This window comes from Naumovozyma castellii, chromosome 2 (assembly GCF_000237345.1).
Source record: "Naumovozyma castellii chromosome 2, complete genome".
Taxonomy (NCBI): domain Eukaryota; kingdom Fungi; phylum Ascomycota; class Saccharomycetes; order Saccharomycetales; family Saccharomycetaceae; genus Naumovozyma; species Naumovozyma castellii.
In genome coordinates this window covers 26,154-47,629 of record NC_016492.1, presented here as the reverse complement: position 1 = coordinate 47,629, position 21,476 = coordinate 26,154, and the positions used below count along the sequence as shown (strand labels likewise).

The 21,476-nt window shown below is 35.5% G+C and overlaps 12 protein-coding genes and 1 non-coding gene across 13 annotated transcripts; 7 read left to right on the top strand and 6 right to left on the bottom strand.

Annotated features, from left to right (window-relative positions):
* Window positions 1-548: 548 nt before the first annotated feature.
* On the top strand, window positions 549-1,187 carry NCAS0B00360 (uncharacterized protein; the record flags this gene model as incomplete). The annotated part of the gene is made up of 1 exon (XM_003674449.1): window positions 549-1,187. The coding sequence occupies one exon, from the start codon at window positions 549-551 to the stop codon at window positions 1,185-1,187; it is 639 nt and encodes a 212-aa protein (XP_003674497.1).
* Window positions 1,188-2,554: 1,367 nt separating this feature from the next.
* NCAS0B00350 (SRP1/TIP1 family protein) lies at window positions 2,555-3,844 on the top strand (the record flags this gene model as incomplete). The annotated part of the gene is made up of 1 exon (XM_003674448.1): window positions 2,555-3,844. One exon carries the CDS (start codon window positions 2,555-2,557, stop codon window positions 3,842-3,844), a length of 1,290 nt encoding a protein of 429 aa, XP_003674496.1.
* A 159-nt stretch (window positions 3,845-4,003) lies between these two features.
* Window positions 4,004-4,912, bottom strand: CTK3 (Ctk3p; the record flags this gene model as incomplete). Its single annotated transcript, XM_003674447.1, has 1 exon — window positions 4,004-4,912. The coding sequence occupies one exon, from the start codon at window positions 4,910-4,912 to the stop codon at window positions 4,004-4,006; it is 909 nt and encodes a 302-aa protein (XP_003674495.1).
* A 236-nt stretch (window positions 4,913-5,148) lies between these two features.
* Window positions 5,149-5,748, bottom strand: DAT1 (Dat1p; the record flags this gene model as incomplete). Its single annotated transcript, XM_003674446.1, has 1 exon — window positions 5,149-5,748. The coding sequence occupies one exon, from the start codon at window positions 5,746-5,748 to the stop codon at window positions 5,149-5,151; it is 600 nt and encodes a 199-aa protein (XP_003674494.1).
* A 1,186-nt stretch (window positions 5,749-6,934) lies between these two features.
* NCAS0B00320 (uncharacterized protein) lies at window positions 6,935-7,744 on the top strand (the record flags this gene model as incomplete). Its single annotated transcript, XM_003674445.1, has 1 exon — window positions 6,935-7,744. The coding sequence occupies one exon, from the start codon at window positions 6,935-6,937 to the stop codon at window positions 7,742-7,744; it is 810 nt and encodes a 269-aa protein (XP_003674493.1).
* A 315-nt stretch (window positions 7,745-8,059) lies between these two features.
* TAF8 (Taf8p) lies at window positions 8,060-9,754 on the top strand (the record flags this gene model as incomplete). Its single annotated transcript, XM_003674444.1, has 1 exon — window positions 8,060-9,754. The coding sequence occupies one exon, from the start codon at window positions 8,060-8,062 to the stop codon at window positions 9,752-9,754; it is 1,695 nt and encodes a 564-aa protein (XP_003674492.1).
* A 279-nt stretch (window positions 9,755-10,033) lies between these two features.
* Window positions 10,034-11,715, top strand: VAN1 (Van1p; the record flags this gene model as incomplete). The annotated part of the gene is made up of 2 exons (XM_003674443.1): window positions 10,034-10,101; window positions 10,212-11,715. 2 exons carry the CDS (start codon window positions 10,034-10,036, stop codon window positions 11,713-11,715), a joined length of 1,572 nt encoding a protein of 523 aa, XP_003674491.1.
* A 526-nt stretch (window positions 11,716-12,241) lies between these two features.
* Window positions 12,242-13,870, bottom strand: ATR1 (borate transporter; the record flags this gene model as incomplete). Its single annotated transcript, XM_003674442.1, has 1 exon — window positions 12,242-13,870. The coding sequence occupies one exon, from the start codon at window positions 13,868-13,870 to the stop codon at window positions 12,242-12,244; it is 1,629 nt and encodes a 542-aa protein (XP_003674490.1).
* Window positions 13,871-14,379: 509 nt separating this feature from the next.
* NAB6 (Nab6p) lies at window positions 14,380-17,625 on the bottom strand (the record flags this gene model as incomplete). The annotated part of the gene is made up of 1 exon (XM_003674441.1): window positions 14,380-17,625. One exon carries the CDS (start codon window positions 17,623-17,625, stop codon window positions 14,380-14,382), a length of 3,246 nt encoding a protein of 1,081 aa, XP_003674489.1.
* Window positions 17,626-18,339: 714 nt separating this feature from the next.
* Window positions 18,340-18,427, top strand: NCAS0Btrna5Y. Its single transcript is given in 2 exon segments — window positions 18,340-18,379; window positions 18,391-18,427. It is a non-coding gene; the product is annotated as a tRNA-Tyr (tRNA).
* A 19-nt stretch (window positions 18,428-18,446) lies between these two features.
* On the bottom strand, window positions 18,447-19,877 carry NCAS0B00270 (uncharacterized protein; the record flags this gene model as incomplete). Its single annotated transcript, XM_003674440.1, has 1 exon — window positions 18,447-19,877. One exon carries the CDS (start codon window positions 19,875-19,877, stop codon window positions 18,447-18,449), a length of 1,431 nt encoding a protein of 476 aa, XP_003674488.1.
* Window positions 19,878-20,089: 212 nt separating this feature from the next.
* On the top strand, window positions 20,090-20,356 carry MRPL33 (mitochondrial 54S ribosomal protein uL30m; the record flags this gene model as incomplete). Its single annotated transcript, XM_003674439.1, has 1 exon — window positions 20,090-20,356. The coding sequence occupies one exon, from the start codon at window positions 20,090-20,092 to the stop codon at window positions 20,354-20,356; it is 267 nt and encodes an 88-aa protein (XP_003674487.1).
* Window positions 20,357-20,443: 87 nt separating this feature from the next.
* On the bottom strand, window positions 20,444-21,394 carry NCAS0B00250 (uncharacterized protein; the record flags this gene model as incomplete). The annotated part of the gene is made up of 1 exon (XM_003674438.1): window positions 20,444-21,394. One exon carries the CDS (start codon window positions 21,392-21,394, stop codon window positions 20,444-20,446), a length of 951 nt encoding a protein of 316 aa, XP_003674486.1.
* Between the last annotated feature and the right edge of the window lie 82 nt (window positions 21,395-21,476).

Genomic DNA, 21,476 nt, shown 5'->3' with positions numbered 1-21,476 from the left:
GATTTTTTTGTTCTATGAACTAGCTTTCACACAGTTTTAAGGGGGGAATAAATCTACACTATAAAAGAGGAAATTTAATTGTGTTTTTTTAACCTTCTGGTTCTTCTAATTTATGTTACTAATTTTTTATTGGAAAACCAAAATACCATAAGTCAACTTTTACCATGAACTTATTATTTGCCTTAACCGCTTTGATTTTAAATTGAATAACTGCTTGGTTCTTTGATATTCCAACGGATAATCTTTTCTCAGTCACCTCCTGTGCAGCTGCTCAAAAATTGACTCCATTTAATTTAACGATCAACCTCTTAGGATCTCAGGTTCAGAATGTAAATGAAGATGCTTTTCAAGACTTTATTAACTCAGTAGCTGATCTTTCTGAAACTGATTCCATAACCGTATCTTCTAATGGTTTGGTTATAGGTTGTTGGTTTGGTGAAGATGTTGACGTTACGATTGTTGTCAGATTGGCTGTTATTATTTTTGAGTTTAACAGTCAAAATGAATTTTATTATAACAACTACATTGAACATATCGATTCCAACCCCATGGAATCGTTTGGTTTTATAGTTAAAACACAAAATGATTTAGCAGCAGTGGATGATGCATTTGTTGCCTGGAGGGATAACAAACCATTTAGCTCTGTTGCACAAAGCGTCTTAGTCGATACTGAGGATTTTTGCGGGATTGTTGTCGATTCTCCTAAGGTTGTTAACCAAACTATTCTTTCCTTGACCACTTGTGATATTATAGATTCAGATAACGAAACCCTTAACGAATTCCAACTTTCCATTAGTTTGTTAGGTGAAAAGGAAGAAATTCCAGCCAGTTTAAATGATGATTTTCAAGACCTTTTAAATAATTATTATGAATTTGATGGAGTTCATCATTCTTCAGCTAATGACTCCATTGTATTTGGTGCTTGGTACGGTTCCGACGTCGACAAAGTTATTTTAATCAGATTATCTACCTATATGTGGTCCTTCACAATTTCCAATGGAGTTTATGCTAACAACTACATCGAACATATTGGCGATTCTGCTGCTGATTCGTTTGGATTTATTTTAAATGTGAATAATGACACACAATTGGTTGATTACGCAATTAGTAAATGGGAAAATCATGAAACTTTTAATGACAACGCTAATGTTATTGCAATCGATGATGAATACTATTGCTATATTTAGTTACTTCTTATACTCAATTTTTTATAAATTTAGATCTAACCCTACTTAGCCACATCATAAAAGAATTTTGACTCAATGCCTCACATTGTTGTCACCGTGTTTGAAGAAGATATAGTTTTGTCAGGTAGAACCTGGGTGTGTCTGGATCACTGGTTTTATCGTCTACGCGTGCTCGTTTGATATAGAGGTGTTGTTCCTCTTTCTGGCAACCCCTGAACTTGAGAGCTCCATTCAAGTATTACGGCAAGAAGATTTTCAATTTTGCCCTATCCTAGTCAACTCCAACATATTTTCAATACTGATATCGACAACTATTTCATACACTCTTGCACTGAATGTCCTAGTTCCAACAAACATACCTGGAAATTCAACAAAGGACTAATCCTTTTACGCGATAAATGTTAAAGTCACCAAGTAAGAGATATGTGATGTAAGTAAGAATTGAGTTATCAGAAGGTTGAGATTGTCATGCTTTAACAATTGCTCTTGAGTCAATGAATACCACAAAGGAAGAGAACCTTCAAAAAAAAATTTCAGGTACCTTAAGTATAGAATACACATCTAAGAATAAGTTCTATATGTTTCTAGAGTGGTCCACGAGGGAGTAATTTATTAATAACTTCCATTGCTAGCTTTGTTTATACTCTTTTCTGTCACTTATTTTTAGCTACGAATTTGTCTTTCTACTAAACGAACAATGGGAAGTGAATTACGTAATTTGCTTAACAAATAGAATTTCCTAATGTGAAAATTTGAGTCCCGCAGATAAACAGGGAATTTCCTATTTAGGGCATTGGAAATGGTAAACAATTGGCAGCTGTCAAAAAAAAGCATTCTCTGTTTTCGGCCTGCACCCTTTCTCTGTCCACGAGAAAGCTAATGACGGCTTTCTCTCGTATACACAATACCCATCTGATTGGTAAAGAAAACCCTGACGGGGTCTATTCTTTGGCATTATCCTCGGAATTCATTGCTTCTTCCCATTTCCAGTGCCACATTTTTTGTGGAGAACAACCCTGTAGGAACAGTTGTGCAGCTGTTATTACTGAAATTTGCATATTAACTAATCTCGAACAACTTTACGAGATGTAATTTTCAATGAGGGGAAATGCCTCATCTTAACGAGTTTTCTTAACTGATATTGCGATTGGCACATACGTATAAATGGAAAGCAACTGTTTTTGGTATTTTCTTACAAAGTTTTTATGTCCTTACTTTTTATCTTATCACATTATTAATTAGAAAACAGTAACAAAAAGAATAATTTAATTATGGTTAAGTTTACATCCATTTAAGGTCTATTGACCGCCGCTCTTTCTACAGCAAATGCTTTAACTACTGTGGCTTCCGATTCTGAACTTGTTGAAATGATTGAACTGATGGTCTACGTTAAAGATATCGTTGCCTACAGGGATGATTATTTGTCCATGCAAAAGGCTAATCCAGCTATGCCATATCCAGCTGAAATGCCCCGTGCCGTACTTGCTGCTATAATGGGAGATAAAAGTAAATTTACTACTCTATTTTCCACCATCCCAGCCACTGAAGTCGATTTTATGGTTACCGGTGTTCCATGGTATTCAACTAGATTAAGCTCTCTTATCGCTGCTGCACTTTCTTCTGAAGGTGTTGTTATTGAAGTGCCAACCCCATCTTCAATTATCACAAGTACTGCTGCTCCTTCATCATCAATTTTAACTTCCTCTGCTGCATCCTCTGTTGCCAGCTCTTCTGTTGTCGGCTCTTCTGCTGTATCCCCTGTCGTCAGTTCTTCTGTTGCCAGTTCTTCTGTTGCATCCTCTGTTGTCTCCTCAGTTCAAAGCTCTGTAGCTGCCAGCTCTTCTGTTGTATCTTCAGGCGCATCCTCTGTTGAAAGCTCTGTAGCTGCTACCTCCTCTGCTGCATCCTCTGTTGAAAGATCTGTAGCTGCTACCTCCTCTGCTGCATCCTCTATTGCTAGCTCCTCCTCTTCCAATTCCTCATTTGTTAGCTCCTCATCAGTTGTTTCCCCTATTGTAAGCTCTTCTGCTAACATCATCTCTACTCCAGTAACTTCTAGTGCATCCTCGAAGTTCTCTAACTCCACTGTTGCTGCCACTTCCACTCCTGCTACCGCCAAGGATGTCACTCGTACCACTAACATCAACCTAACCACCTTGAAGACCATCACTCATTGTGATGATGTTTGTACCAAGTCCATCTACGCTTCCGCCGCTGCTAACAGTGCAAGTGTCATAACTGTTACCAGCGAAGGTACTACTTACTTGACCGTTACTTACTGTCCATTGACTGCTACACCAACCGAAAATACTGTCACTTTGTCCACCGGTGCCACAACTTTGGTTACTGTCACTCAATGTGACGAAGTTTGCTCTCAATCTAAGGCTTCTGTTGCCTCTGCATCTGCTGCTCAAGCTGCTACCACTACCACTACCGCTAAGGTAACAAAGGCTTCTTCTGCTGCTCAAACTTCCAAGACTAACGCTGTCGAAACTGTTTCTCCAAGTGCAGGTAAGGCCACCACTGTTTCCAGTGTTGCTCAATTCACTTCAAGTGCATCTTCCCCAGCCATTGCTGAACAAACCGCTAATGGTGCTATGAAGAGAGTTGCTGGCCTAGGTGCTGGTGTTGTCGGTGCTGCTATGCTATTATTGTAAGACCAACTTCTCATACTTTTTTCCCCCATAGTATATATAAAATTATAAAGATGTATATAGATGTTTCTCTGTTAATTTAATGATACCAAAATATTATAGATGTTTCAAGTAATAAAGTAATCTTTCTAAATATTTTATATACTATATTTGAGGAGAATGCTATTCAAGCATATAACCTTGATTTGCTATTAGATTCATTTCTTTAACGTTCTTGATATCATCAGTCGTCAATGTATTATTATCTTGATTTTCCCACAATAGTTTGAACTCTTGCTCATCGAGAATTGTCTTCTTGTTAAGTTGATTTCCTCTTTCAATGATCCATCGTTGCTCCTTCATCCTCTTATGCCTTTCTCTATCATTTTCCATTCTGTGTAATATAGTAGTTGTCAGTACATTATTATTGTCAAGTTTTTCAAGATTTGTATCAACTTTGGAAATACCATCCATCAAGTAATTTTTAAAGAACAATTCCTTTTTTGTCTTTCTATCCGATATTATTAATTGAGAATTAAGAAAAGAATCTTTATAATCAGTCGCTGGTGTTTTGATAGTATACCATGAAGTTGTGTCCACGTTTTCATCAGTTGTGTCCGGAATACTCTCTGATAACATTTCATTTCCCACATCTATGAATTGTTCCTTCAAAGAATTAAATATATCAATGCACACTTTTAAATTTGTTATTGCTTTCCAATCATTAACAGGTAATATCAATTCAATTAAATCACATAGAGAAGGTAATAAAGTGTCGTAGAGGACTTTCCTATTGAATTCATCAGGGTGTGCCTTCAATGCCAGTATAATCTTGGAATAATAAATCATGACATTCAATCTATCTAACGAGTTCATCTTTGTCGTCGTGTCAAAAAGGCATTGATGGAAATCTTCATAATGGTGACGATAGTTTCTGAGGTAGAATTGGACAGGATCCGTTATAGAACCTGAGTTTGAGATGGGTGATTGTGAATTTTCAATGGAGGTGGTATTGTTATCTATTGTGTTCAGACTCTTTTGTAGGTTTTTCAACACTTGAATAAATTGCAATCTTGCCTCGAGGGAGTCCATAATTTAGAATATACTTGTAATTAACAGAATGGGGCTGCTTCGCTTTACTCATTGTCTTAATGAAGGTACAGTAGTGAACAAGCACCTAAAGTATGCTAAATTTTTCGTATGTAAATTAGTGAAATTTTCGCGTGGACTAACAAATGAATAATATTAATTTGTAAACACGATAAGGTACAAACCTATGCTAACTGTAACTACATATATATCGAGGTGGGAGGCAAAGCCAAGTTCCACTAATCTAAGATTGATGCTAATTGATCGTTCAAAGTTGGTTTATCATTAGCATTGATTCCAGTATCAATGTTTGAAGAGAGTGTGTCGTTATTCGAATCTCGTATGGGGTCCTTCGGACTATATGCATGTTGATGTAATATTCTAGTATCCATAATGGAAGACAAACTCATACTTTTTTTCCTAATATTTAGGGGATTGTTGGAATTGTTCATATGCAAATGATCTGAAGATTGCGGATATGGGGAAGAACTCATTATCGATACATCTTCCAGAATATGTGGATGACTTTTCAAGTTATCTATTATTGGTGGCAATGATAACGATAAATGGGGGCTATGTGTCAAGCCTCGAAGGGCGTCCACAGCTTCCATGTCTCTTAGAGTGAAATTGAGTTCATTCGTGGGCGACTTCGTTAAGTTGTCATTTAACGTTTTATTTGTGCCAATTTGTGCTTCTGATTGTAATTGTGTATGATTATTAAGGGCTGGCTCTCTACGTTTCCTCCCACTACCTGGTTTTCTACCCTCTCTTAATGTCTTAGCCTTCCCTGGTTTTCTACCACTTCCCGGTTTCCTGCCTTGGGCTAATGTCTTCGCCATGTTATAGAACTGGGATTTTACTTATAAGATGAATGTTATATTCAAGGAAATAGCTGAGAACAAACTAGAAACGCTAATGAACTTACCAATATTGTTAGTAGTCCAGAAGCTGAGGAATATTTTTTTTAAAGAAAGAAAAAAAAAATGAAAAGCCGCCATTTGAGGTCCGACAATTTCTGAGGGCAATTTATATGGCATTCATCGCGATGAGTGAGTTGAGTAGTCAACACTCACAGTTACAGTTATAATTGCTGATGAATGCGAATACCAGTGAGTGCTGCTGCTACTGAACTTATTGTAACTTATCAAAAACAAGATCGTGTCATGGCGGAGGTGACTTTTTCATGGAATATATCCACAAAGTAAACCCCACCCAGATTGAACCACCTGCTTTCGTTAACGTTGTTGCATAGTGTATATAAGGTTTAATACCAAGGACAGACGTGACTTGAGCTGCTAAAAGAGACGAGTAAATGTCTTTATCATGAAGAGATTGTCAAGTGATTATTGGAACATCTCTGCGAGCCATTGTTAGCCTAAGAGTGATAAACTACCGGCGATCAGTCGGACAAAAGTCCATCCATTAATCCATACGAAGTAGAAATCAGGGCACATTTTTAGTTCCACGACACTTGTACAGCTCAGGCAACGTCATTTTCTCTTATTGCCTGAACTATCCAGTGGGACCTCAACTTTAATTCCTCGGCACATTTTTTTTTTGACAGCTGAGCACTAAACGAATCTCCAGTCAAATTCATGCACGCACTGAATCTATCTTCAATGTCTGGAGAACGAATCTCAGTTTACAACCTTTACCATTTGCGCTATTGGCAGATCGCTGAATGACTGAATACGTGCGTATTGCAAACAATTTCCGATTACACCCAATGCTTGGTCGGTACAATTACTTATACGAAAAGAAAAGAATAAGTTCTAATCAAAGCAACTGTGAATTTGGAATGTAGGTTGTTGATATAAACACCTCTTGTTTTCGCAAAAAAAATGGAGATTAGAGATAAAACTTGGTCCTTACATTTTTTTTCTATTTATTGAAAAAGTCGATCAATTCAACATTAACCAATTAAAGATGCAATTCACAATAATAACATGATTTTTGTCCCTCTTTACCGCCCATTTGATCAAAGCAAATGACCCTGATTTGGATCAATCTATACTTGATGCAGAAATGAATATTTTATTGAGTGATTTTACAAATAATGAAATTACCTATGTATCTTACATTTACATGCATGCGCCATCTCTCGGTTCCGTTTTGTACAGTTATCAGCAAATTTATTCCACAAACAAATTTGCTACTTACACAGATATTAATTTATCTGAATTTTCTGCCATGGTGGAACCAATGCCCATGTACACTGTGAGAGTAAGTGAACAATTAGTTCAAGCAGTTGCCAGTGTGGAACGTACTTACACTACACCATTTTCATTACCTACTCCATACACTACTACCATCGGTGATGGAACTCTTTCTGAAGTAATCTCTTACATTTCCACCAATGTCAATGGAAATGCTGAAACAAGAACAACTACCTCCACTCTTCCACCACCCTTTTCTCTTCCTGAACCATACACAACCACTGTAGTAAATGATGGAACAACTATCTCTGAAGTCATTTCCTTTATCTCCACTAATATTAATGGATCTCCAGCTACAGAAACATCAATTTCTGTCATCCCCCCACCATACTCACAGCCAACTGCCTATAACACTACTTTAGTATACGATGATGTTACTGTCACTGGTCTTGTTTCATTTAGCCCAAAGAATGCCGGAAATGGATTGACAAAGACCGCTGCCTTCACATCTTTGTATCCAGTGGATAGAACACATACTTTCACTGCTACTGAAATAGACATTGAAACGTCTACCACAACAGTTACTGATGCCGCTGCCACTACTTACAGAACAGTCTGGACTACCACAACCGCCGCCGTCACCGTGAAAGCTCAAACTACAATTACTGTCTATGTTTAAATAAGATATTGTAGTAGCATTTTTCTTTAACTTTTTAGTGATATACCTATAGAATCCAATGTGCATTATTACTTATTTGTAGTATATTCTATAATGTGTTACATAATCATTTCAACCTTTTTATTGAGTTTACCCGGTCATTACTAAAAATTCCTTAAACATACCTTCATCAAGAATTAACTACACAGATTATAACAAGAACTTTCCACAGACTAGAAATATATCACCCCAGTATACTTTATAAAGAGTTGTTTTCTCACTCTTTCTTATTTTTTTTTCAATTGTGCATAGACCTATCGTTATTTATTGGAACGTATGGCAGAAACTGTCACATCTTCAAGTTCACCCACTCTAAAGAAGGAACAAGACCTCATATTAAATGATACACAAGAAGAACCACTAATGAATGAATTAACGAATCCAACGGAAATACCGTCAAATTCATCGGATGAACAAGTTCGGAAATTATTGAACAAATCTATCGCTTTACAATTAAAACCTTTAAATTTAGAACTCTCACAATTGGCATTTAATGAATTATCCCTACTAGTAAATGACCAATTGGACTTTTTAATTTCTGAATTGCATAGGATGTCTGTGATACAGCGACGTAATGCAGCAGCAAAGACAGATATCGAGTTATTGTTGAGAGGTTTGAATTTAAACATGTCTGAATTGCATTATCAATTACAAGTCTCGAATTTTATGAAATCCAAAAATGGTAAGGATTACGATACTTTGATAAAGGATTCTTCAACAATATTTGATAGTTCTGATACTATGGCGAATCCTGGACATGATTCAATGGTTAATAATCCTTCAAATATATTAATAAAACCAAACAATCCCTTTGAAATTTCGATCCCCAATTGGCTCCCTGCCTTCCCTCCAGATCATACTTATAAATTCACACCTCAATTCAATAAACCAATAACAGATCAAGTACTGATAAAACAAAAATTAATTGAAGAAGGAAAAAAATCTGAAAAATCTTTATTAAATTTACTAAATGATATCACTGAACAATCATCTATTGAAAATGAAGAAACCTCCAATTTTGATTCCGAATTAGCCAGAGAGGAGAACATTGCAATCTATGGATACGATGCGATGTCTAGAAAGAAGAGGAAACCTCCACACTTAATATCTATTCATGATACAGAACAGAATTTCTTCAATCATCCGCAAGGTAGTAAACATTTCAATGTTGGTAACTATGCACATTTTAGGGTGGAATTAACAAGGAAAAGGGTGGAAGAATTCGAATTGGAACAATTAAAATGGGAAAAAAATCCATTCTTACGACTCTCTAGAATGATCAACGATAAGAAAGTGTCCAGATCGGATTTGAAACTAGAAATTAAAAATAGTTTGCAAAGATCATATAAATCAATCTTTAGGAATTATCCAAAATTGAAACAAGAAAGAGACAGGAGACTTGAATTGGCAAGACAAAAGAGAGAGGAAAAGATTGAAAAGTTGAAGATACAGAATGAACAATTGAAGAAGGATAGAGACGCCCAATTACTTGCTGCACTCTCAATGGAAACATCTGGAGAAAACACAAAGACTGAATCAAACTTAACGGGTGTGAATGATCAGAAGCTCAACGAGTTCAGTACCATTGCTACTAACATTGAAGATGTCGAAGATGATGGGATCGGCTTATTTGGAGACTTGGAAAGTAGTGATGAGGATAACGATGACAAGGTTAACAATACTAACACATCAATAGATAACAACAATATACTCCCCGTAGACGGAACGCCGGACAATGAAACCGCATCAGTGGCAAGTAATATCATAGCAGTTGCGCCTAACCAACCGGAGGAAATAATATCCTCTGTATCTGATAGCATAAATGAGAATGTAACATTAAAAAATCCAAATGAACCAAAACATACTGAGAGTGATGACAGTGGAACCTTTGATGATCAGAACTTCTTGTTCCAAGATGTGGCTACAAGCGAAATAGATAAACTTAATAATGGTAATGACACCATTGTTTAACACATAATTAGTCCACTATCTAAATAAATATCATGTATTCTTTTGCGTTTAACATTAATAGAAAATCAAAATCCTAAACATTCTTGATTGCTATTTTTACTTGGCGTGCAAAAATGGAAAAAAAATCGACAAGATCAAAATAACCCAATTTAAGACAACACAATATGTGAACGGTAAAAACACTGACATACACCTAACTGTTCCTGTACATACCCAAGGGCAATTTCAATCCGAGGAGTGTTTTGAATTGGAAAGACAACTAATTATCCTTTTGTTAAAATGGATCTTTTGATTAAAGTGAAGAAGGGCGTCCAAAACAAGGCTCAGCAAGAGGAACTGCTTCCAACGTATGTACTACTTCAATGATATGGTAATCGGAATATGCAAAACATATTTACGTAGTACTATTTCTTATATTTACTATAAGCAGAATACTAACTGAAGTACATTGACTCAGATCACGTAACAATTCAAACTATGGAGATGAAGAGCAGAAGAAGAACTCATTTGTACCCAAAAGAAGGAAAACACTAAGCAGCTTAATGAAGCTTACAGTATTTTCACTGCTTATAATTATAGTATATATATTCTGGGGATCCTCTTTGACTGAAATGACATCTAAATATGACTCAGTAACAAATTTGCATGCAGGCCAAAACACCAAGACAGCGTCTTATAAAACTAAACAATTGACTGAAAATGAGTATTACGACCATGATTTCGAAGATATCGAGCCTGCTGTAGTTAAAAAATTTGATAATGGTGTTCAGCACTACCTGATTTCTCAATATGGAACAGATGTACTAACACCTTCGGATAATGAAGTGTATGCAAAAGAGTTACAAATGGTACTTGATGCTTCTGTTGAAAAATACGACCTAAGTACATTCACTGGATCCAGCAACGGGGCTACTAATCGTGATCACTTATTACTCTGTGTTCCTCTAAGAGATGCAGAACATGTCCTACCTTTGATGTTCAAGCATCTAATGAATTTGACATACCCACATGAACTAATAGATTTAGCATTTCTAGTGAGTGATTGTTCAGAGGGAGATCGTACTTTAGATGCTCTACTCGCTTATTCTAAACATTTACAAAATGGTACATTATCACAAGTATTTACAGAAATGGATCAATATGAAATGGACCATTCTAAGAAAAGTAAGGGGACAAAGAATTTACACTTGAAATATATGAATCCGGATTATTTAAAGTTAGTCGATACTTCTTTTAAAAAAAGAAAGCATTCCAATTACGATAAACCCTTCCGTTCCATTCAAGTCTTTCAAAAAGATTTTGGTCAAATTATTGGACAAGGTTTCAGTGACCGACATGCTGTAAAAGTACAAGGTATTAGAAGAAAACTAATGGGGAGAGCAAGAAATTGGTTGATGGCAAATGCCTTAAAACCGTATCATGCATGGGTGTATTGGAGAGATGCAGATATTGAATTATGCCCTGGATCAGTCATCGAAGATTTAATGTCTAAGGATTATGATGTTATTGTTCCTAATGTTTGGAGACCTCTTCCGGAATTCTTGGATGGTGAACAACCATATGATTTAAATTCTTGGATAGAATCAGATGAAGCATTAAAGCTTGCCAAGACGTTGGATGAAGACGATGTTATTGTTGAAGGTTATGCAGAATATCCTACGTGGAGAGTGCACTTGGCATACATCCGTGATGCAGCCGGGGATCCAAACGAAGTTGTCGATTTGGATGGTGTTGGTGGAGTCTCCATTCTAGCAAAGGCCAAAATATTTAGAAGCGGTGTTCAATTTCCTGCATTTACGTTTGAAAATCATGCTGAAACGGAAGCATTCGGTAAGATGGCAAGAAAAATGGGGTTCAGAGTTGGTGGTTTACCTCATTATACGATCTGGCATATATACGAGCCAAGCGATGACGATCTAATGGAGATCGCAAATAAGGAAAGACAAAATAAACGAGGGTAAGTTTCTGATACCGCTAATCCCAAATTAGTACTCTATAGACTTTTGTATTATATAAACTAACTGACGGCATACTGATATTTTCAATAAAGCTTTTCATTATATTCTTTAGTAGTGAAAACTCGAAATGTAGTTTGAAATAATTGTTAGCGTTATTACACAGTATCCATAACCGTTTGTTATAAGTCTTTTAATACGGGTAACCGTTGGTTGGCCACCTTCGGAGGGACACGATCCGATCGATCACCGGACGTGTCAGACCACTTAGTATGCAAGTAGGGGGTTGCATTGTATTGGACACTATGTCATATGCTAACGTATATAAGCTACCATGTTGAGACGTCTTTGACTGCTGGACCCTTTGGGTATTTATTTATATTAATATATATTACTTACGTAATATAACGAAGAATACTTTGAATTAAAGGATTACTCTTAACAATAATTTTTATTAATTATGTATTAGTTTTCTATAAAATTTGTTTAATGCAAAGAAAATGAATAATGAAAGGTTTTTGTCCTACGAAAATCAACTTAAATCAGGGACAACATTTGCTGCCAAGTGCTGTTTTCGTTTACCCCATAATATCTCTCCTAGATAAATTGCCGTTATAATAATACCCAATCCGGCCAAACCAATACCTAGGTATTCGGCACCTCTGTAGCCTTTTAGCAAATCGTTTCCAGATTTATTAATTTGACGTTCAACAGTTGTACCCATACCAAGACACAAAGACATTGAATAATTCACCATAGTATTAGCTAGTGAACCTGCCATACCTTGATATTGCATAGTCAGACCATCACTTAGTATAATAGCAGCTGCAGGGAATGACATATCCATTCCAAAACTTAAGATTATCATAGTTCCCAAATTCATACGGAAATAAGTTTGATCAACAGGTGTGACACTCAGCATAATGATACCAATATTAAAGGCAACCATAGACATGAAAAGAATGAAAGCTGCGGATATTTTTTTAATAAAGGCCCCAACTATCACAGCAGCGACGGTTCCCCATATGGCGAACATAAAATATGTGGTACCTGCCCACAGAGCTGAATAATGTCTTAAATTCAGAAGGAAAGAGAAGTAGTAAAAGGAGAAGATTCCGAAAGATCCCCAGCCTAAAAATAAGGCAGCAAGAATCATTATAATATGACGGTTTTTCGTGACCTCAACTGGTAATAAAGGTGATTCTGCATACTTTACTTCATATGTGAAGAATAATGCTAGAAAAAACACTGATACGACCAATAAAGCTATAATATACGCTGTTTGCCATCCAACAATGGGACCTTGGTTCCATACAAAATTCAATAAGATCAATCCAATAACTGCCAAGACTGAACCAATCCAATCCATAGCAAAGCCATGGACGTTTGTTGGCACACTATTCGGTATGGAATAAATAGAAATGGCTAAATTAAAAGCAGATGCAATTGCAAAAGCATAAAATGCCCAAGGCCACTGATCTGGATCTTCTGTTCCAATCAAACCAGCAAAGAGACTCCCAAAAAATGCGCCGATAGGTGCTGAAGCTCCAATCATACTTATAACAATATTTTTTCTATTGCTATCAGGCTTATAAATGTTACCCACTATTCCCATAACATTTGGCAAAATGAATGCAATACTTAATCCTTGGAATGCTCTACTCACAATAAAAAATGTATCGCTGTGTGAATATTTGGTTAAACCAGAGATAATCGACCAAATGATAAAGAAGATATAACCACCAACTAAAGTTTTTTTTAAACCATATATGTCACCAATTCTGCCACTAATTAAAATGAAGGAGCCTGATACAAGGGGAAATGATGCAATTAGCCATGTTTCCTTTCCACCTTCTGAGTTGAAAGAATCTGTAATAATATTCATAATGGATAACGTCTGCGGCGTAGCCGCCTGATTCAGCAGTTGACTCATCATACAAGAGAATATGAAGAGGTATTCTTGCCATTGATTTTGAAAATAATCTGGATTCTGCCATTTAGAATGCTCAAGTTGAGGGGTTTCTGTCTGTGATATAACATCCTTTTCTATTTCTTCAATGTCACCATGTTTTATGATGGAGGTTTCCTCCGTAATGGACGAAGCTGCTGATTCCATAATTTCTTCAGATCGATGAGATTTTCTATTGAAAATCCTGAACATATTTATAATGTGTGAGAAGCAAGTTATTATCTGTTAGTTCGATAAGAATAAGAACAATAGCAAAATAATAAACTGATAAATTTCCTATATTTAGGGGTTCTTTTGTTTTATATCTAGAATCGGAACGATCTATATGATTTTGTCATTAGTCATCTTTAGATTCTTGTCGCATTTTTATTTCTTTTCGTTTTTTTCTTGATAAAATTTTCATACACCCAGAAATAACCGTAGAAGATAAAGACAGATCTAAAAAGGGATCCCCTAGCAACAAGAGAAATTGCAGTAGAACAAATGAACAGTTGACGGCTACCAGTGTTTAGTGAATGTATATACATCTGATGACGAATCTAAATATGGGTAAAGCGAAAACTGGGTGTGTCCCAGACTCCGGTTGCTATGCAAGACGCGTTCGTTTCTAAGTTCGCGTTTAATGTCTTGTTTTGTTTACAATACTTGAATGTTACTTCGTATTCATTAAATCTTTATTTTTGAATCTATCTACCTATGTTTTATGCATTTGATTCATCATAATACGACCCATCTTCAGCAGAGGCTCCAAGAATGTTTGCGGCATACATAAATGTCGAATGTTGTAACTGCGCCAAGTATTGCGCCATAACGTCCGACCCAGGAATGACCCTCGCTTCTTTATCATTGGTGTTATGCTTCTTATTGTTCTTTTGATGCTCATCGACATTAGGAGAGATACCAAAGCCAAATTCTTTGTTTGGCGCAAATGTTGCGTTGGAATTATTATTATTTCTATGTGTGTTCTGAGTATCTGTTTCTTTGTATCGCTGTCTATTTGATGATGAATTTCTCTTGAAATTATGATGATTGTTCGAATGTGGTTTCTGATTTGTAATTACGTCTCCCTTTTGAACAGATTCCTTGGGAGAACTAATCATTAGTTCAATATTAGACGACTCATCTGAGCTTATGTTTTCCAAAGTATTATTTCCTTCTGTATTATTATCCATAGTTTCATTCATCATATCATGCTTAGGTTCAATCTTAAACCCTAGCGCATTGAATCCATTAACATCAGTATCAATCTTTGAAAGTGTATTTCCCTTCTCGATGTTCCCATCCTCTTCATTGTTTGATACAGTATCAATACCTATACCAAAAGCATCTAATTTTGATAATTGTCCATCAGAACTACTAGTTTTCCTTAAACTATTTAGTCTTTCAGTATCTGCTTTCCTCTTTTCTTCCAACTCCTTTAGCTTAACATTATTACTTATTGACTTGACCTTCTTATAGAATCTAGAGTTTTTGTTTGACATCAAGCTTTTATTGACGTTTCCACATCTGTCCTTCCCGTAATTAATAATTAAACCATCATAACGATTATTAAACTTTTCACTGAATTTACTTTCGACTGGGTTATGTGCATCCTCGACTAAACGAATTGCCGCCGAAATGTTTAAGAAATTGACCCAACAACAATGACTATCCTTTAAATAATTAATTTGTTCGATGCCACCATATTTACTAAAATCTATTCTTAATTGATCTGCTTGAGGTAATTTATATTTTTGGTGATATTCTTGATATTCAGGATCATTAATAAATTTATCCTTGAAGGCAAATTCTGGGAGACTGACATAAACATTTCTACTGGCTCCAACTGTGACAGCTAGTGCAACGGCTTTGGGTAATGGCTCTACGTAATTACCCCATCCAATCTTTAAAGTATGGTTGTGAAGGACAATGGGGTCAATAAAGGAATTAGCGTAGAAATGAATGGCCGCAGATGCTTCAATAAATGTAATGAAACAAATATGTTTATGTTCAATGTATTTAACATTTTGTAAGATACCACCACGAACCACATTGCAAATATCTTCAACCTTAGAACGTGAATTAATATTACCAATATATATAGTTCGATTTCCTGCATCTGCTCCTAATGAATTAACCACTTGTGAGGTTGTTGTTGCATGTTGCTCCAATGTTTTTGATATTGGATTCCTATAGTTTGTGTTGTTATTATAATTGTTGTTCATGCTAAATGCAGGGTCGTTAACAAAATATCCATTTGGATACATTAGCGGGGTATTGTAATTCATGTTTGGGTTCGGTGAAATATACCCTTTAGGTAGATTAGGCATGTTTGGAAATTGAGGATTCGCTGGTAAAGAACCTGATCTTACATTAGTTCTTTGGTCATCATCTTCCTCGTAAGAATATGGCAATTGTTGCTCAAATGGATTAGATGAAGAAGATAGAGATAATGTAGCATTTGGTAAATGTTCATCATGACTTAAGAAGGAAGGTCTAGGGTAAGTAGCAGTATCAACGATTAATATCAATTCTTCGATATTAGTACTTTTTAATTTTTCAGATAGTTTATCTAATTTCTCTTCATCTGAAACTTGGTCATTTTCCGCAGATGGTAAACTTATAATGCTTGAATTCTTCAATATGTCATTTTTCTTTTGTTGAGAACTTAATGTTTCATCATTATTATCATTATCTTTTGAAATAATAGACGCTCTTTTTGAACTTACGCATGAAACAGCCTTTGGGATCACTTGAACAAACATACAATCTTGTATTCCATATCTCGGTCCATGGATCTTTAGATAATCGCATATTTCCATTGCCATAAGAATGTTTATAAAAGTTAAAATGGCATAATGTTTAGGAAATTCGTTCTCTGTTTGTGTGACGTTGACGAGATCGATGGATTCTAGAATATATCTTGAGTTATTCTCTTGATTTAAAAATTTCAATTTCTTGTCAAATAATTCTTGTTCAGAACATGGATTTTTAAATTGAATTAAAATCGATCTTGTTGCTTGTGGATTTGATAATTCAAAATAGACAGATTCCTTGGTGTAGAAGGAAGGTTCATCAACTATATTGGTTTCTTCTTCTTCATTTTCATCTTGATATTTTATTGAGACGAAACTCAAACGTAAGTTTTCTGACTTCAACTTAGCTTTAAACTCTTTTAATCTTTGTAATACATTATTGTAGAAAGTTAGGCAAACTTCTCTAGTGAGAAAACTTAATAAGATAGATCTACATTCAGTATCATCATCTGGTTTATCAGAGTCATGGTGATTTATTAAATACACACTCTCAATAGGGGAAAACCTAACAAATTCCGTCATGAAGGTATGCAACTCTATAGAATTGACAACATTTTCGAATAATAAAGATCTTGTTCTATATGCATCATCACCAGATGGTAATATTTTATAACTCATACGGAAAGGTTGCAAAAACAATGTTTTTGGATCCGTTTCAGGAACCTTCGAACGATAACTGCTTCGACGTCTATTGGGATCATTCTGATTTCCTTGTCTTCTTGCCGAGGGAGGGTTCCCTACATTTAGCATTGATGGGATCTGAGAGAATGAGGCTCTATTGGGCGTCATCATATAAGGTTGTTGAAAAATAGCAGACTGAGAGTGTCCGGTGGTTGGTGTGGCTACGAATGGCGATCCCATTAGCAAATGAGACGGTAACAAAGTTGCACCGTACGCAGTGTCAAAAGGAGTTGGTGGTACATTTGGGAGTGGGGAAGTTTGATAATACGGTTGTTGTGTAGGAAAGTATTGAGATCTGGCCTGTTCACCTTGATAAAAAAGCATTGAGTTTGTTCCTGGACCTAAGGGGCCATATGAAGGCTTTCTTTGTCGCTGTCCATTATATTGCATATATTGCTGAGATTGTTGCTGCTGCTGCTGCAGTTGAAATGCTTGGTAGCCACTATTTCTTCTTGAATGTGGTCCTACCATTTCTAAGGCTCTTTAATGTTAAGTACCTTCGATCTTTGTAAAGAGATGTATGATCTCTATGATATCTTATGATGTTTGAATTTGAAACAATGCTGTGAATCTTTGTGAATTATTCTTTTGGTCGCAAATTGTTAATGTTTTCCACGGTACGTATTTTCTCGAAGATGAACCGCGACAGCAAAGAAACCCAATTTAGTTTCGTTTGTTGGAATAAAAGATTTAAGAAAGAGGTATAAAAGAGAAAATATGTGACCGTAGGATTTTACTATCATCAAACCCCCTCTTTTGGGATGATTAAAAACTGTATTCCGTAAAGTCGCTCGAACTGCCTTTATTCAAAAGTGGAACAAGAAAGATGAATACAACCAAATATGTAAGCAAATATACAATTAAAGCAAAACGATTATAGAACCATGATTTTTATAACATGTCGCTCGAAATTTGGCTCCCAAAAGACCCCCGGCGAAATGTGTGATATCAATTTTCGATTCTATAAATAGCATTTTCATATATTAGCAAGAAAACCATTTTTGGTAATTGCAAATAATATGCCATTTCGCCCAAATTTCCAATAATCCTTTCCAGTATAAAGGCAGTGTCGGTCGTGGGGTTTTTGATTTGGTATTAGTGTAAAGTAGGAAGTAATAATTGAGATCAGATGTCCCAATCTGTCGAACCCGTAACTCTCTAAAAACTATTTTTTCAAAAAAAAGACTCTCGGTAGCCAAGTTGGTTTAAGGCGCAAGACTGTAATTTAAAACACGAAATCTTGAGATCGGGCGTTCGACTCGCCCCCGGGAGATATTTTTTTGAAGTTTCAATTATTTAGTAAGCTGCAACTTACACATTAATGCTAAATGATCACTGGGGTATTCCCCCTCGTATGGTTGTGAATGATGAGCCATCTCTTTCCGTAAGGGCAGTTTCAAGAACCCCAATATTTTTAATGTGTTGGTTTTCTCGAAGGTTTCCAACGTTTCTACGTCATCATTTTTGTCCTTTAAATTCCATGCCTTGATATAAAATATATAATCCAATAATCCAGACCAATGAATACCCCAGCTGGAAAATTCAGGTTCACCTCTGGTATTATTAATGAATGAATTTTCGGGATGTACGTTCCTATACCCCACAGAATATAAAGAAATTGCTCTGAAGGGTAAAGAATTATGCAATTGTTGAATAGTGTTTACTAAAGCAGCCTGCTCTTTAGTAGGTTGAAAAAAAGCTGGTCTTGGATCTGTCGGTTGCTTTTTAATAAATTCTTCGTCTTCTTCAGAATCTGATTGTTCCTTTTCATTTACATCCATATCACCATTTCTCTTTTTGGAGTATGTGTAAGATGTACTACATTCAATGACAGTTCGCATTTCATCATGATATTGAATAGGTTTTGTTGTCATGGACATATATGGTGCATCCTTTGGTTGTGAATTAAAATCACCAGTAAGGAAGGGATACCAATTTGTAATACCTGAATGCTCATTAAGAAATGACAAAAATTTATTCATTTCAGATAGCATTAAATAGCATTGTCTTGTTCTTTCAAAAGTACCAAATGGATGCCAAAATAAATGTGTTGTGGCCACGACGATTCCATGTGATTCTCTTGATGGATTGTTGTTATTATTGTCCAAAAATTGTAATGCTACTATTAATCCAATATTTCTTGTCTTTGTCCGTGGCGGGATGTCACCGGCCAATAATTCATCAAAATCCACTTGGCACTGATCATAAAATTTAAAGATGCTATCCCTCCATGCAATAACGACACCATGTATTTTTTTCTCCTTCTTAAAGAATTTGAATGAGTAACCCAACGATTTAAATTGTACTGACCAAAATTCCTTCACGTATTTAAAGTCAATTTCTTGCAAACACATAATATCTGGATTATAATATTTCAATTCATTAATCATTGTTTTTGATCTTCTTGTCCATTTCAAGGCGTTCCCACTCTCAGGGAACATATCTCTCATAATTAAACCTTGTGCCAAACAATTATAAGTCAATATGGAGAATTCATGTTTGCTCTCACCGTTGTCAGGTTCATTATCATGCAATGTCAAGAATGGTCTTCTTTGAAATTGTAATTCTGGTGGTATATCAGGGTCAAGACCCTGTTGCATTCGTGATTCTCTGATGCGCTGCCATTTATTGGCTCTTTGTTTCCTTATTTCACTTATGTATTCTGGAGAATTATCGTGTTGGGAACTTCTCCTTCTTCGTTGTGTGGAAGGTGATGAGTTCATGCTAATATTTTGTTAATATATTTTTGTTTGATTTAAAGAGTTGTGAGAAATAAAGGGTTATTTGGTTAAAGTAGCGCTTAAGTAACGCTAGTTAAATATTTTTTTTTACTTTTGAATGTTCCGGTAATAAAACAGTATCGTTAGAATGAAAAGATGATAGAGAGACAAGACGAAACAAAACCAAGAAGGATATAGAAAGAAGAAAAGAAGATATGGTTTATTATAAGATAACGTTAGCTAGGTCTGTGATTGGATTACCTCAAGCGACGAGAGATATAGTGAAGACGTTAGGTTTAGGTAAGAGGGGATCTGTGATATATAGACAAGTGACGCCTGCTATTGCTGGTTCAATGATAAAAGTGAAAGAGATTATCGATGTGGAAGTGACGAAAGATTCGTTGAATAAGTTTGAACAACGGCAATTAAGGAAATCAAATCCTGGGTTTGTTGTCGAGAAACGATCGGATTTACTGGGATAATAATATTAATAATAATAATAATGAATGAAACTTGTAGATAATGAACGTATATGCCTTTTGTATATAAATTATAAAAGAAGTTACGAATTAATAATGATGATCCATATTTAAAAGATCAGCCGGAAGAATATTATTGTTTTCGTTCTCATTAGTATCAATTTCTTCATCTGAGAATGCCATTGTGAATGAATCTACGATTCTTAAAATATCACTCTTATCTAATGCCTTACCGTCGAAACTTAACTCGAAACTATTTTCCATTGTTGCTGGTTGATGAGTTAAATTCATTAAAGATCTATGTGATTTCTTTTGTGATGGAGATTGCAGCTTTAATGATTCCAATTTTTTATTAATTAATTTTAAATCCTTTGTATTAGTATCATCAATATTGAATGAGTTCAGATGTTGCTTAATAATTGAATTCATTTTTTTCGTTTTCGGATTTCCCAATGCATTTGATTTGTTATTATTATTGTTATGATTATTACTTGTCAATTTATATATGACAATCTTACTATTGCTTTTCGGAACTACATTTATTATTGGTTTCAATTTTTCAGTGTTATTAGTGATATTATTTTGTTTTGTGAAATATCTTTCCTTTATATTATGATTTTGATAATTTGAAATAGTGTCCTTTGGTACTTGATTAAAATTATTTATTTCAACAATGTGGATAAAATTTGCCACTGAGTTTGCCATTGATTTAGTAGGTGATGAGGGAGAAGACGATGATGAGTTAAATTTCATTTTTGTTGGTGATACATTTTTATTTATGCTATTTCTTCTCGAGTTGAAAGATGGAGGGAAATTCTTGTAATAATTGTAATACGATCCATTATTATACTTGTTATACTGTGGCGCATGGTTATTCTTGTTCGGGCTTGTGTTGTAATGATATTGTTGCTGTTGTCTTTGCGGGGATCCCAGCATTGGTGAAGTGTTGTTGGGGACGGAATCTCTCCTGTATATGCATTGGTAGTTTGGGTTGTTCCAGTCCTTAGTTCCATTGTACGGGTAGTAAGGGTTCGACTGCATTGTGTGAGTTGGTGTTGCTGAGGATGGCAGAGTACAATATCAATACATTATTCATTCATGTTGAAGTACAAAAGAAATATCC